This window comes from Lepisosteus platostomus, chromosome 8, assembly GCF_059453375.1.
Source record: "Lepisosteus platostomus isolate fLepPlt1 chromosome 8, fLepPlt1.hap1, whole genome shotgun sequence".
Classification (NCBI taxonomy): domain Eukaryota; kingdom Metazoa; phylum Chordata; class Actinopteri; order Semionotiformes; family Lepisosteidae; genus Lepisosteus; species Lepisosteus platostomus.
The window spans coordinates 18,602,608-18,617,859 of NC_142618.1; the positions used below are offsets into that span (position 1 = coordinate 18,602,608).

General features: G+C 49.2%; 2 protein-coding genes across 5 annotated transcripts in view; one reads left to right on the forward strand and one right to left on the reverse strand.

Moving 5' to 3' along the window:
• The first annotated feature begins 804 nt into the window (after positions 1 to 804).
• On the forward strand, positions 805 to 7,724 carry med19b (mediator complex subunit 19b). Of its 3 annotated transcripts, none has more exons than XM_088642701.1 (7): positions 805 to 884; positions 1,003 to 1,187; positions 2,522 to 2,644; positions 4,480 to 4,613; positions 5,043 to 5,139; positions 5,535 to 5,629; positions 6,929 to 7,724. In XM_088642701.1, the coding sequence occupies exons 2-7, from the start codon at positions 1,088 to 1,090 to the stop codon at positions 6,995 to 6,997; spliced, it is 618 nt and encodes a 205-aa protein (XP_088498827.1). In that variant the 5' UTR covers positions 805 to 884; positions 1,003 to 1,087; the 3' UTR covers positions 6,998 to 7,724. The 3 variants fall into 3 exon arrangements, with proteins under 3 accessions (XP_088498827.1, XP_088498826.1, XP_088498825.1); XM_088642700.1 differs by having other exon boundaries at positions 817 to 897; XM_088642699.1 differs by having other exon boundaries at positions 834 to 1,187.
• Positions 7,725 to 8,205: 481 nt separating this feature from the next.
• Positions 8,206 to 15,252, reverse strand: part of slc43a1b (solute carrier family 43 member 1b) — a 31,935-nt gene continuing 24,888 nt past the window's right edge. For both annotated transcript variants that reach the window (XM_088642689.1, XM_088642688.1), the window contains exons 14-15: positions 14,984 to 15,107; positions 8,206 to 12,713 (exon numbers count right to left, since the gene is read on the reverse strand). In XM_088642689.1, coding sequence (XP_088498815.1) covers positions 12,534 to 12,713; positions 14,984 to 15,107 — 304 coding nt within the window. In that variant the 3' untranslated portion in view covers positions 8,206 to 12,533. The remainder of the gene's footprint in view (positions 12,714 to 14,983; positions 15,108 to 15,252) is intronic.

A 15,252-nucleotide genomic window follows, 5' to 3' on the forward strand; every position in this document is an offset into this window, starting at 1 on the left:
GATTCAGACATGACCGCAGCTCTGTGCTGAGACAGAGAAAGGGAAAATGGCTGAGTCCCTGAGGGAGCACTGCGGTTCGGGCAGCAATGGAGGAGAACGAGGAGAAGGAACAGCTGAGTGACCAGCAGGACAGGAGTTTGGTGGGTGGGCAGTAGGACAAAACCTTCACAAATCAATTCTGTTTGTGTGACACCTGTGACCCTTTCCACAAAGTGGTGAGAGTGTCAAACAACAGTCTAGCTGTTGAAGCCGATACAGTAACGTCTTGCAAGACACAGCTGGATGTAATCCTCCAGTTAGGAGAGGAGACGCTCCTTTACACAAAGGGTGGTGGGAGTGTGGAGCAAGCACCCCAGCCGCGTTGTTGTTGAAGCCAGTGCAGTGACAGCACTGGAGGAGATCCTCCAATCAGGACGGGAGCTTCTTCTTTACACAAAGGGGGATGGCAGTTAAGAAACAGCTGGATGAGATCCTTGGATCAGTTGTCCACCTAGTGCCAAACAGGATAGACAGGGCAGATGGACTACTCTCAGCTGTTTAAGAATATTACATTTCTCCATAATGGATAATAGTGAAGAATACAGGTACTTAAGTGGAAGAACAACGCCATTAATAATATTCGCCTGCTCACTGATGTGACACTGAATTTAGACCGGTGATTCCTAAATGCTAATTAATTATACAGTATTTAAATAAAAACGAGAATGCGTCACTAAACGTCTGCACCATTGTAATTGCGTCTGGTGTGCAAATTTGATCTAAATCATGCAACAGCGGTTCACTGCTTCATTTTGAGTCTCCTATATATGAAGAAAGACGGTAGCGCCCAGTTTGCTTTGTCGTACGGAAGCTCACGGATTCAGAGCAAAACAACGCGAAGCACGGTGCGGTGGTTTGGTAGTATTTGTGTTAAAATTGCCAAGATTTATTTATTTTTTTTATTTCTTAAAATTAACATTTTGCTGCATCGATGACGGAAATTTTCTCTTTGTTTGGACAAAGCGACTCTCAAGGTCCCCCCGGCTCCTCGGCGCTGGGCTACGGGCCGGGTAAACAGCCGGGACCGCCACCCCAGAATCAGGTGTCCATGGCGGTACAGATGCCACCACAGCTCGGGGATGAGGGGCCTCCTCTTCGGAAGCCCGCAGCGATGAATGAGCCTTTTTATTTACTTCGGGAACTTCCAGGTAAACAGACTGCGCTCGCCCACATAGTCATCTTCGATAAGACTTTGCGTTATAGACGAGGAAGTAAAATATTCAGTATCATTCAATAGTTTCTTTTTTAAGTCGGTAAAAGTATTCAGAGATGTATTGTACAGGGCACAGCAGTGCAGAGCTTGAGAGGATGAATATAGTGTCCGAACTGTGCTTGAAACTAAATACGTCTCGTTGCTGTTCCGTTTCAGTTGTAACTTTGTGTGCTATTGTCCTGTAAGTTAGTGTATTAATCCCTCTCTCAGTGCACTGTTAATGTACTGTAGTGTTCAGTCAGTGTGTCTGTACTGTATTAACCCTTCTCTCTCAGTGCAGTGTTAATGTACTGTAGTGTCCAGTCAGTGTGTCTGGACTGTATTAACCCTTCTCTCTCAGTGCAGTGTTAATGTACTGTAGTGTCCAGTCAATGCGTCTGGACTGTATTAACCCCTCTCTCTCAGTGCAGTGTTAATGTACTGGAGTGTCCAGTCAGTGTGTCTGGACTGTATTAACCCCTCTCTCTCAGTGCAGTTTTAATGTACGGTAGTGTCCAGTCAGTGTGTCAGGACTGTATTAACCCCTCTCTCTCAGTGCAGTTTTAATGTACTGGAGTGTCCAGTCAGTGTGTCTGTACTGTATTGACCCCTCTCTCTCAGTGCAGTGTTAATGTACTGTAGTGTCCAGTCAGTGTGTCTGGACTGTATTGACCCCTCTCTCTCAGTGCAGTGTTAATGTCCTGTAGTGTCCAGTCAGTGTGTCTGGACTGTATTAACCCCTCTCTCTCAGTGCAGTGTTAATGTCCCGTAGTGTCCAGTCAATGTGTCTGTACTGTATTGACCCTTCTCTCTCAGTGCAGTGTTAATGTACTGTAGTGTCCAGTCAGTGTGTCTGGACTGTATTGACCCCTCTCTCTCAGTGCAGTGTTAATGTCCTGTAGTGTCCAGTCAGTGTGTCTGGACTGTATTAACCCCTCTCTCTCAGTGCAGTGTTAATGTCCTGTAGTGTCCAGTCAGTGTGTCTTTACTGTATTGACCCCTCTCTCTCAGTGCAGTGTTAATGTCCTGTAGTGTCCAGTCAGTGTGTCTGGACTGTATTAACCCCTCTCTCTCAGTGCAGTGTTAATGTCCTGTAGTGTCCAGTCAGTGTGTCTGGACTGTATTAACCCCTCTCTCTCAATGCAGTGTTAATGTCCTGTAGTGTCCAGTCAGTGTGTCTGTACTGTATTAACCCCTCTCTCTCAGTGCAGTGTTCATGTACTGTAGTGTGCAGTCAGGCAGTGTTCCTGTAGTTTCTAATACAGCTATTATCTTTTGCCCTTCTTTCAGTGGGGAATGAACTGACTGGGAACACTAACCTGATCACCCATTATAACCTGGAGCACGCCTACAACAAGTTCTGTGGGAAGAAGTTGAAGGAGAAGCTCAGCAATTTCCTGCCTGAGTTGCCTGGTAAGACGTGGCTGGGGTTACAGAACTCTTGCTGTCTTGCCTGTCCTCTCCTCTGTCTCTCTGCTCTCGGTTCAGGCCGAGAGACTCTCCGGACGTCACCATGTGCACAGCATCCTCCCTCAGTCATGGCAGAAAACTGGAGTATTTCAGTACATGTAGGCGAAGAGAGGCGTATTACAGATGAGTAATTATGTCCTATTTATTACTATTGTCATGGGTAAAATCCACTAGTTTTGCCTTTTAAATTGAGGTTACACAGTGGAAAACCCCACGGTGCTGTTCTGGACGCCTCGTCCCCTGCTGGCTGAAGAGCCCCTGATTTTGGAAATGTTTCTTTCCCGTCGTGCTTCCTTGAAACCGCATTACAACGTCTTCCCAGCCCTGGGGAGACATCTTGACAACTTCAGTGTGAGAAAGAACAAGCGCTGCAATTAAATCTGCTGACTGGCAGGAGCAATCTGTCCAGTTTTGGATAATAATGATTCCTGACACTTAAACAGCGCTGTTATGGACACTTGGCTCAAAGCGCTTTATAGATAATGAGGATCCCCTCCACCACCACCAATCTGCTCACCACACACCAGCTCTCAGTGGGGGGGAGAGCAGAGTGATGAAGCCAGTTCAGAGATGGGGATTATTAGGAGGCCATGATGGGGAAAGGCCAGGGGAAAATTTGGCCAGGACACTGGGTAACACCCCTACTCTTTTCAAGAAACACCCTGGGACATTTAATGACCACAGAGAGTCAGGACCTCTGTTTTAAATCTCATCCGAAGGACAGCGCCTGTTTACAATCTAGCGTCCCCGTCACTATACTGGGGCATGAGGACCCACACAGACTGCAGGGTGAGCGCCCCCTGCTGGCCCCACTAACACCTCTTCCAGCAGCAGCCTTAGCTTTCCCAGGAGTCTCCCCTCCAGGTACTGACCAGGCTCCCTACTGCTGGGCTCCAGGGGGCTGCCAGCTGGAAGCTGCAGGGTGATATGGCTGCTGTCCATTATACTGTGTGCCCTCCCTGTGCGGTCAGATATCCTTCTCTTGTATGGCATGCCGGAGGAGGCAGGTGTCTGAGCTTTCCAAGACACTGGTCCGCCAAGCGCATGGAGCGCCAGAGGGTACCAGTCTGAGGGGATCTGATGCTGCAGGATGAGGGCCGGGATGTTTCAGGTGTCAGGAGAGGCTGACACCCCTCTCTCTCAGTGCAGTGTTAATGTCCTGTAGTGTCCAGTCAGTGTGTCTGGACTGTATTAACCCCTCTCTCTCAGTGCAGTGTTAATGACCTGTAGTGTCCAGTCAGTGTGTCTGGACTATATTAACCCCTCTCTCTCAGTGCAGTGTTAATGTCCTGTAGTGTCCAGTCAGTGTGTCTGGACTATATTAACCCCTCTCTCTCAGTGCAGTGTTAATGTCCTGTAGTGTCCAGTCAGTGTGTCTGGACTGTATTAACCCCTCTCTCTCAGTGCAGTGTTAATGTCCTGTAGTGTCCAGTCAGTGTGTCTGGACTATATTAACCCCTCTCTCTCAGTGCAGTGTTAATGTCCTGTAGTGTCCAGTCAGTGTGTCTGGACTGTATTAACCCCTCTCTCTCAGTGCAGTGTTAATGTCCTGTAGTGTCCAGTCAGTGTGTCTGGACTGTATTAACCCCTCTCTCTCAGTGCAGTGTTAATGTACTGTAGTGTCCAGTCAGTGTGTCTGGACTGTATTAACCCCTCTCTCTCAATGCAGTGTTAATGTCCTGTAGTGTCCAGTCAGTGTGTCTGGACTGTATTAACCCCTCTCTCTCAGTGCAGTGTTAATGTCCTGGAGTGTTTAAATCCTTCTCGGTTTCTCCCAGGGATGATTGACTCTCCAGGCTCTCAGGATGGTAGCTCTCTTCGCTCCCTTATTGAAAAGCCTCCGGTCTGTGGCAACTCCTTCAGCCCCCTCACTGGAGCCCTGCTCACCGGCTTCAGACTGCACACTGGCCCGGTCAGTGTGTGTGTGTGTGTGTGTGTGTGTGTGTGTGTGTGTGTGTGTGTGTGTGTGTGTGTGTGCGCGCGCGTGTGTGTCACTGTTGTTGTGTTGTCACATTGTCGGTCAGTCTGTATGTGTTTCCCAGCAGCCCAGTGAGTGTCTTGTCGGGAGTGTTGCTGATCGGGACACTCGTTCTCTGTACACACTGCAGATCAGGGTGGCCCAGAGGAAGATGAGATCCCAGTCGTAGCACAGGCACTTGGATTTGCACTGCTCTTCAACACCAAGAAGCCTGCAGAGTGTACAGATGAAATGTAATCTTGTGGAGTCTTTTGCGCTCCTCACAGCAGGGAGTCATGCTCTGCGAATGAAACAGGGCATTGGGCTTTGTCTCAGAGCTGCGTCTGTCTGTCAGCGTGCTGACTTTCTCTTCTTCCACGCCAGCTGCCAGAGCAGTACAGACTGATGCACATCCAGCCACCAAAGAAGAAGAGCAAGCACAAGCACAGACACCACCGCCCCCAGGACCCCCTCCCGCCAGGTCAGTGTCCTGTCCTGACTACCCTCCCCCCCGCTGTCCAGACTGACCCCTCCCGCCAGGTCAGTGTCCTGTCCAGACTGACCCCTCCCGCCTGGTCAGTGTCCTGTCCTGACTTCCCCCCGCTGTCCAGACTGACCCCTCCCGCCTGGTCAGTGTCCTGTCCAGACTGACCCCTCCCGCCTGGTCAGTGTCCTGTCCTGACTACCCCCCGCTGTCCAGACTGACCCCTCCCGCCTGGTCAGTGTCCTGTCCAGACTGACCCCTCCCGCCTGGTCAGTGTCCTGTCCAGACTGACCCCTCCCACTGTCCAGACTGACCCCCCCCCTGCATGGTCACTGTCCTGCACTGGACACAGTTCCTGCACTGTCCTCTCACAGTCCCCCATCTCTTTCCAGAGACGCCCTCCGACTCTGACCACAAGAAGAAGAAGAAGAAGAGGGATGACGATCCTGACCGCAAGAAGAAGAAGAAAGATAAGAAAAAGAAGAAGGTGAGAAGACCATCTGTTACCTTTTTATGTTTATTAGTATTACCTGTCAGGCCATTTTTTATTTTTATAACCATTGTACCAGGGACTCAACTGCCTCCCAGTGCAGACACTTGCAGCTGTTGAAAGAGAAACCTTTCTGATCTAAATTACACGTTTATAAGTGTATTCAACCACAGTGTCTTTAGTGCCTGCGCTATTTTTTTTGTCATATTACCATCTTGTGCGGAGCTGCTGTTTGTGTTTTCCACACCTCGGCTAGCAGCTGTGAACCCCGTGACCGCACACGGGGGAGAGTGAGGAAGTGGGGGGGTGAGAGTGGGCTTGTCGCAGGCAGCACAGCCTCGTACCGGAGGGTCAGAGCTGATTGGAGGAGAGGGTCATCCCTCGCTGTTGGCACCATGTGTCTGCAGGTATCTGGGTAGCCACAGGGGGGCGCTGTATCACCCAACGAGCCCTGGCTGACTAATCCCACCCCACCCTAATGCCGGCGTCGCACTACACGACTTTTCCTAGGACTTTCAGTCGTAGCCTGCTTTTACATAATCGTTAGAAAATCGCAGCGAGTTGTAGAGAGTCGCAGCGCACGCCCGATACCGTCGGTTGTGTAGTGCGACACCCCCAGCGCTCTTAACAGCCCCTACGGCTCTCTGGGACAGGTTTGATTTTCTCGTAGCCAGTCACAAGTCGCAGGGGTGGGCTCTTGTGTCTGCTGCAGTCGCAGCTGATGAGCGCTCAGATGGAAGTACAGCGCAAACGATGTGGCCGCAAGGGAAAAAGGGAAGCGGGTGATTGGGACTGTGCAAATGGAGGAGAGGCTCGTCGAACTCTGGAGCCAGCACACATATCCTTTCGATGTTTCGTGGTTGTTGTCTACTTTCGTGCGGTGCTCCTCTTCCTATTCCGGTGCGCTCCACCTTGATTGGCTGCCCGAGCGAGGCGACCTCGCGGTACTTCCGCGGCGCACGACGAGATTGGGAACCGTGATGGAAAGTCGTGAGGGAATCGTGTGATCGGTCACCCCCTGCGCTTCCTAGTCATACAATCTGCCACCCTCAGGACAGAAAAGGCAGTGAGATTCAGCAACTGCAGCCGATAAATTTGACATGCTCTCCGACCAGAAGTCGTGTAGTGTCGTGTAGGGTGACGCCGGCTTAAGCAACGCTCAATCTGTTGCAACCCAGGCTCGAACCTATAACCCTAGAGCTCAGCCAGCCGGGTGCCCCCGAGGCCCGTCACAGGGAAAGAGCTTGCCCTTTTTTTTTTGTAAGCCGTTTCCTTTTTTGGTGTCTTCTGTTCCAGAATCGGCACAGCCCTGATCACCCTGGACTGGCTGGATCTCAGCCCAACAGCAGCAACAGCCTGAGATAGTGAGCGAGACTGCCAGTCACCACTGACCTGGCTCTGACCTAAGCTGGCTTAGGATCGACTGCTAACAATGACCCCTGAACTCTGACCTCTGACCTCTGACCACGTCCATGCCAGGGTGCATGTGCGCACCCCCGGGTTTCAGGGTTTGTGCATTTTCTGTGGGCCCCCGCTGAAGACGGCTTCCTCAGAGCGCGGGTGGCTGTGCCATCGGGCTGGGACCCCCGAGCCGACTCACCCGGGGCCGCCCGGCGGGGGGGCCGGCCCGAGTCCGACGGGACATCCTTGGTGTAATGGGGGCTGTGAGCAGGTCACAGGAGTGACTTCGCCCGTGTTAAACCCTGCAGCGGCGGACCGGGTTCGAATCCCTGCAGGAGCAGGGAGAGCTGCCCTCGTCTCGCCGCCGTAAACCCTGGAACCCGCCGGGCTCCGGAGCTCCGGCTCGCGCCCGTGTGAGCAGCGGTCCGCAGCCATCGCCCCCCTCCATGCTGCTGGACAGCGGGCTCCAGATCTGGGCCAAAATAGTTTTCACCATGACCCCCGGGGTAAAGGATTCTGGTCATTTTTAATGTCCCCCCTCCTCCCCCCCACACTAATACACCTTCCTAACCAGTAGTGTTAACGTGTGCATTGCTGAGCCCGTGCCTCGTCCTGTGTGTTGTTTTCTGGAACAGTACACCTCAGAAAGTACACGCCCTGTTTTTGAAATCAATAAAGCCCGTTTGTTACAGAGTGGTCGTGTTTATTCTGGGGTGTGACTCGGGCGGCGGGGTGCGATCAGGACGAAAAGCAGCCCCAGTTGTGTGGATCAGCGTTTGCCAGACTATTGCCCTTTCTGCCCCTGGAGCTGACCAGGGCCGCCAGCCGGGGCTCAGGCTGCGCGTCTGCCGGGTCGGCTTGAACAGGTTCTCCCGGAAGAGAAGGCCCGCGGGCAGGCCTTTTCAGGGGCTTGGTCGTGGTGCAGGTTTCGGTGTTCATCCAGTCCAGTAAAGCCTGTGGTGAGCTTGTTAAAAGCTGATCGGGGATGAAAACCTCCAGCCCTGGTCTAAATTGTCAAGTGGCCGTTTTTGTTTTGTTATTCCCGTTGCCTTGCTGTGTGAAACCGCACCGCTCCTCGCCGCTGGCCGACGTGACGAAGCGAGGGGCTCGTCTGTGCTGGTCTCCTTCCGATAGGCCAGGGCTAAAGAACAGCAGCTGAATCACAACACAGCTGAATAACACCCTTTGACTTTTATTGCATTTCAAAGACAGTTGAGTGTTCATTTTCATGACAGCACCGCAAAAAGAAACACAAAAATACAGGTATATAATACAGTTTACACGACGAACCTGCAAGGTATTCTTTACCAAGGGCCGTCTCCCTGCATGCTGCCCTGCTGACACACCGCCTCCACCAGGGGGCACACCTCCTGGCCTGGGGCCCAGAAACTTTCTGGTCTTACTTCCACTTGCTGAACCGGACAAGTTGTAGCCTCTCCTTGTTCTTGGGAAGCTGGAGATTTAGAGAGACGTATAAACCCTGCTGGACAGCAGCCCTTGAGGCCTTGGAGCTCTCCTGTACTATACTCGCAAGTGCAGCGCAGTGGGAGAGCGTGCCTCCTAGCTCTGTTCAGGCTCAGCAAGGCACGCCCCTCCCAGTAATAATTCACGGCGGTCACAATGAAATTCTTTGAACTCATGCTCCCTGAGGCATTATTTAAAAGTATGGAAAGGAAATGTGACTAAAAAGGAGCCCTTGACTTTGCACCACTTGTACTCCTCTGTTTTACAAAGGTGTACACCTGCTTGCTAAATTGAAGAGATAAGACAGTGCAAATATTTGTGGAAATGTTTGCCTTTTATCAGGTCCGCTGCTGTGACGTCAAGTGTAAGGTTCTTATGCAGCAGTGCATCATGGGATCTATCGATTTTATTGCAGAATGATTAAGGCACTGATATTACAGACACTTCCTGATTTTACCATCACAAAGTTATTAGGGGGAAAAACACAACTCCCATGAAGCTTCCCTGCCAGCTCTGCGGTACTGTAAATGGCTCTGATAAAGGCTTTACAGATCTACACCAAAAAAATCAACAAACATCTAATCAGCAACCCATCCCTGGAGGCTGTGGCACCACAGACCTCCTGTCTGAGTGTGGAAAAGGTTACCTTGGTGGACCATGGGAGTTATATGTCATTCAAAGCCCTTGGAATTAAATGTAAAACAACGAGTTTATATTGCCACAATACTCCTGCCTTTTATGACTATATTACCCCTAAACGAATTTTTAGTTCTGATACTGGCTTACCCACTAATTTACCATCTTAATGACTTACTGATATACTGACTGACTGAGACAGTGACTTACTGACCGACATACTGACTTATATAGGGACTTACTGAGACACTGACAAACTGACTTATATAGTGACTTACTGACATACTGAATTATATAGGGACTTACTGACACACTGACTGACATGCTGACATACTGACTTATATAGGGACTTACTGACTTACTGACATACTGACTTTTATAGGGACTTACTGACACACTGATTTACTGACATACTGACTGACTTACATACTGACTGAAATACTAACTTATATAGGGACTTAGTGACACACTGACTGACTGACTAGTGTACTGACTCACTGACTGATGTAGACTGATGTACGGATCACTGATCACACTGACGATATCAGCAGAGGTGCTGTAAGTAGTGACTCCCTTGCATAGAGCTGTATTCTCCTGCCACACACCTCACACAACAGAAGCATAGATGCCTTTACTTCATTATGTACCTTTAGAACTGATGTTGCTGTTACAATGAATGTGAAAATTGGGCAACATATTTCTAGAATGGGTAATGAAAACATAAAAAAGTAACAGAAAATGAATACATAGTGAATAAATAAAAACTAATTCTAAAGCAAATCTTTTAAGAACAGAAATATATAAAATAACACTTTTGAAGTCTTTGGCTTTCAAGTTGAGTATCTGAATTTAGTGTGAAATTAAATTGTTCGAGCAAAACAATCCAAAATGAAAGCAAATTTGGTAAAGGGGTGCCCTCTAACAGGTGGAGAAGAGGAACTTCAGCTTACAGTGATGATGATAACAGCCCCATTAAATTCATTTGCTCCCTGAAGTATGATGTGAAAGTCTAACGGACAAAATGTTAAAAACTACATCTTCCATGAGTCCCCGCAGCCACCATGAGGCAACAGCCTCCAGTGTCCTATGAGAGTTGTAGTTTTTCTATTGTAGGTGGCTAAGGCACTGATTATATACAAGGCATATATAACAAATATTAAGGTCCAAAAATACATTTTATGGGACTCTCCCATCACAGTCTTTACGACCCTAATGAGCTTTTCTTTGGGATATTTCAATGCAAGTGATGCAGGCTATAGTGCTCATTTTATAACAGGTTTGCTTGCCCACACATCCCAGTGCTGACTGGTCAGTATAACCATCGCCATGGTGAATCTGGACCAAACCACACCACAACACTGGAGGGGCACAAACACAACATAGTGCTCATTGGTCCATGTCAATGTTACCATGGTGAATCCCGACCAAACCACGCCACAACACTGGAAGGGGGCATACACATCCCAGTGCTGACTGGTCAGTATAACCATCGCCATGGTGAATCCAGACCAAACCACACCACAACACTGGAGGGAGGGCAAACACAACATAGTGCTGATTGGTCCATGTGACTATCACCATGGTGAATCCGGACCAAACCATGCCACAACACTGGAGGGGGGCAAACAATATATAGGTCCATGTCACTTTTACCATGGTGAATCCGGAACAACCCACGCCACAACACTGGAAAGGGGCACACACATCCCAATGCTGACTGGTCAGTATAACCATCGACCACAGACCAAACCACACCACAACACTGGAGGGAGGGCAAACACAACATAGTGCTGATTGGTCCATGTGACTGTCACCATGGTGAATCTGGACCAAACCACACCACAACACTGGAGGGAGGGCAAACACAACATAGTGCTGATTGGTCCATGTGACTGTCACCATGGTGAATCCGGACCAAACCACGCCAGAAGGAGGGGGGGCACAGGAGGGAGTGGGTGGTGAGTGCTACATGTCTGAGGTCCACCAGATCTCGATTCACATTCGAAATGAGCTGTTCTGGTTGTGCGGCACAGAGCAGAGATTAGTGTGTCCTGTTCCTGAGTGAATTCAGTCTCTGAGCAGGACAGAGTGATGAGGGATGATGATCAGTGTGTCCTGTTCCTGAGTGAATTCAGTCTCTGAGCAGGACAGAGTGATGAGGGATGATGATCAGTGTGTCCTGTTCCTGAGTGAATTCAGTCTCTGAGCAGGACAGACAGGAGGGATGATGATCAGTGTGTCCTGTTCCTGAGTGAATTCAGTCTCTGAGCAGGACAGACAGGAGGGATGATGATCAGTGTGTCCTGTTCCTGAGTGAATTCAGTCTCTCTGTGCAAGACAGACAGGAGGGATGATGATCAGTGTGTCCTGTTCCTGAGTGAATTCAGTCTCTCTGTGCAAGACAGACAGGAGGGATGATGATCAGTGTGTCCTGTTCTTGAGTGAATTCAGTCTCTGAGCAGGACAGACAGAAGGGATGATGATCAGAGTGTCCTGTTCTTGAGTGAATTCAGTCTCTGAGCAGGACAGACAGGAGGGATGATGATCAGTGTGTCCTGTTCCTGAGTGAATTCAGTCTCTCTGTGCAAGACAGACAGGAGGGATGATGATCAGTGTGTCCTGTTCCTGAGTGAATTCAGTCTCTCTGTGCAAGACAGACAGGAGGGATGATGATCAGTGTGTCCTGTTCTTGAGTGAATTCAGTCTCTGAGCAGGACAGACAGAAGGGATGATGATCAGAGTGTCCTGTTCTTGAGTGAATTCAGTCTCTGAGCAGGACAGACAGGAGGGATGATGATCAGTGTGTCCTGTTCCTGAGTGAATTCAGTCTCTCTGTGCAAGACAGACAGGAGGGATGATGATCAGTGTGTCCTGTTCCTGAGTGAATTCAGTCTCTCTGTGCAGGACAGACAGGAGGGATGATGATCAGAAGCACACTGACTGATGTCTCCGAGTACTGATGCCACAGAGTGCCAGACTACAGCGTACAGCACTGGTGCTAGGAACAATTATCACTCTCCACTGCACCACAGAACACAACCCACTGCAAAAACGTGAAAAACACTGCTAAAACTAAAACCTATTGTTAAATGCTTTAAGGGGTAGGGAATAGTAACAAAATAATGTTTTGTGTTCCAGTCTAGCATGCGTATGTTTCTATCTACAAAAGGTCTTTGGCTCAGCTTTGGGTTGAATAAAAGGATTTGGTAGACGTTTCCAAAACCCTGTCAAGTGCCACTTTTCCCATTGCTTGCAAGTTCTGAGCCTTGCATTTTGTAGGTCTTTGGATATGTGTGTCCCAGTCTGATTCTCAGTCCTGGAGCTGCCAGATGCAATTTCACGTCCTGCTTCTACTATTATTTTCCATATTCCTGAATCCTTCTTGAAGGCTGTCCTTTCCTTAGGCGTCTCCTGTCGCTATTTGCCCGTTGCTGTGGTGCTTGAGACTGCTGCTCTCCGACAGGCCAGCAGCACCCCTCTCTTGCTCAGCCTTCTCCCGGATGAGGTTCCGGCGGTGATAGTAGAGGTAACCAGGCAGCAGGAACCCAGTCAGGGAGAAAATAAGGAGACCCAAGTTGATCTGTGATTGGGAGGAACAATAGAGTCAATGTTTATGCAAATAGATCTCACAGGCTCATCCTCTCTCAGTGCAGTGTTAATGTCCTGTAGTGTCCAGTCAGTGTGTCTGGACTGTATTAACCCCTCTCTCTCAGTGCAGTGTTAATGTCCTGTAGTGTCCAGTCAGTGTGTCTGGACTGTATTAACCCCTCTCTCTCAGTGCAGTGTTAATGTCCTGTAGTGTCCAGTCAGTGTGTCTGGACTGTATTAACCCCTCTCTCTCAGTGCAGTGTTAATGTCCTGTAGTGTCCAGTCAGTGTGTCTGGACTGTATTAACCCCTCTCTCTCAGTGCAGTGTTAATGTACTGTAGTGTCCAGTCAGTGTGTCTGGACTGTATTAACCCCTCTCTCTCAGTGCAGTGTTAATGTACTGTAGTGTCCAGTCAGTGTGTCTATACTGCATTAACCCTTCTCTCTCAGTGCAGTGTTAATGTCCTGTAGTGTCCAGTCAGTGTGTCTGTACTGTATTAACCCCTCTCTCTCAGTGCAGTGTTAATGTACTGGAGTGTCCAGTCAGTGTGTCTGTACTGTATTAACCCCTCTCTCTCAGTGCAGTGTTAATGTCCTGTAGTGTCCAGTTTGTCTGGACTGTATTAACCCTTCTCTCTCAGTGCAGTGTTAATGTACTGTAGTGTCCAGTCAGTGTGTCTATACTGCATTAACCCTTCTCTCTCAGTGCAGTGTTAATGTCCTGTAGTGTCCAGTCAGTGTGTCTGTACTGTATTAACCCCTCTCTCTCAGTGCAGTGTTAATGTACTGTAGTGTCCAGTCAGTGTGTCTGGACTGTATTAACCCCTCTCTCTCAGTGCAGTGTTAATGTCCTGTAGTGTCCAGTCATTGTGTCTGGACTGTATTAACCCCTCTCTCTCAGTGCAGTGTTAATGTCCTGGAGTGTCCAGTCAGTGTGTCTGGACTGTATTAACCCCTCTCTCTCAGTGCAGTGTTAATGTCCTGGAGTGTCCAGTCAGTGTGTCTGGACTGTATTAACCCCTCTCTCTCAGTGCAGTGTTAATGTCCTGTAGTGTTCAGTCAGTGTGTCTGGACTGTATTAACCCCTCTCTCTCAGTGCAGTGTTAATGTCCTGTAGTGTCCAGTCAGTGTGTCTGGACTGTATTAACCCCTCTCTCTCAGTGCAGTGTTAATGTCCTGTAGTGTCCAGTCAGTGTGTCTGGACTGTATTAACCCCTCTCTCTCAGTGCAGTGTTAATGTCCTGTAGTGTCCAGTCAGTGTGTCTGGACTGTATTAACCCCTCTCTCTCAGTGCAGTGTTAATGTCCTGTAGTGTCCAGTCAGTGTGTCTGGACTGTATTAACCCCTCTCTCTCAGTGCAGTGTTAATGTACTGTAGTGTCCAGTCAGTGTGTCTGGACTGTATTAACCCCTCTCTCTCAGTGCAGTGTTAATGTACTGTAGTGTCCAGTCAGTGTGTCTATACTGCATTAACCCTTCTCTCTCAGTGCAGTGTTAATGTCCTGTAGTGTCCAGTCAGTGTGTCTGTACTGTATTAACCCCTCTCTCTCAGTGCAGTGTTAATGTACTGGAGTGTCCAGTCAGTGTGTCTGTACTGTATTAACCCCTCTCTCTCAGTGCAGTGTTAATGTCCTGTAGTGTCCAGTTTGTCTGGACTGTATTAACCCTTCTCTCTCAGTGCAGTGTTAATGTACTGTAGTGTCCAGTCAGTGTGTCTATACTGCATTAACCCTTCTCTCTCAGTGCAGTGTTAATGTCCTGTAGTGTCCAGTCAGTGTGTCTGTACTGTATTAACCCCTCTCTCTCAGTGCAGTGTTAATGTACTGTAGTGTCCAGTCAGTGTGTCTGGACTGTATTAACCCCTCTCTCTCAGTGCAGTGTTAATGTCCTGTAGTGTCCAGTCATTGTGTCTGGACTGTATTAACCCCTCTCTCTCAGTGCAGTGTTAATGTCCTGGAGTGTCCAGTCAGTGTGTCTGGACTGTATTAACCCCTCTCTCTCAGTGCAGTGTTAATGTCCTGGAGTGTCCAGTCAGTGTGTCTGGACTGTATTAACCCCTCTCTCTCAGTGCAGTGTTAATGTCCTGTAGTGTCCAGTCAGTGTGTCTGGACTGTGTTAACCCCTCTCTCTCAGTGCAGTGTTAATGTCCTGGAGTGTCCAGTCAGTGTGTCTTGACTGTATTAACCCCTCTCTCTCAGTGCAGTGTTAATGTCCTGGAGTGTCCAGTCAGTGTGTCTGTTCTGTGTTAACCCCTCTCTCTTACCCAGTAGGGGTTGCCATGCAGAGGTCCCACCATGGCGATAAACAGCAGCTGCTGCAGGAGAGCGAAGACGGCACTGATCAGGGACTGCAGCCCAGTCAGAGTACCGAAGTGATTGGAGGGGTACCTGGAAGAGAACGAGGGATGAGAATAGTGGAGAGCAGACACCGATCCGCTCACTGACCGGCAGGTATACTGACACACCGACCAACGTGCCCACTGGTGCAGTGCCAATCTCCACAACCCTTACGTTACAAAACAGTCCAGTCCCC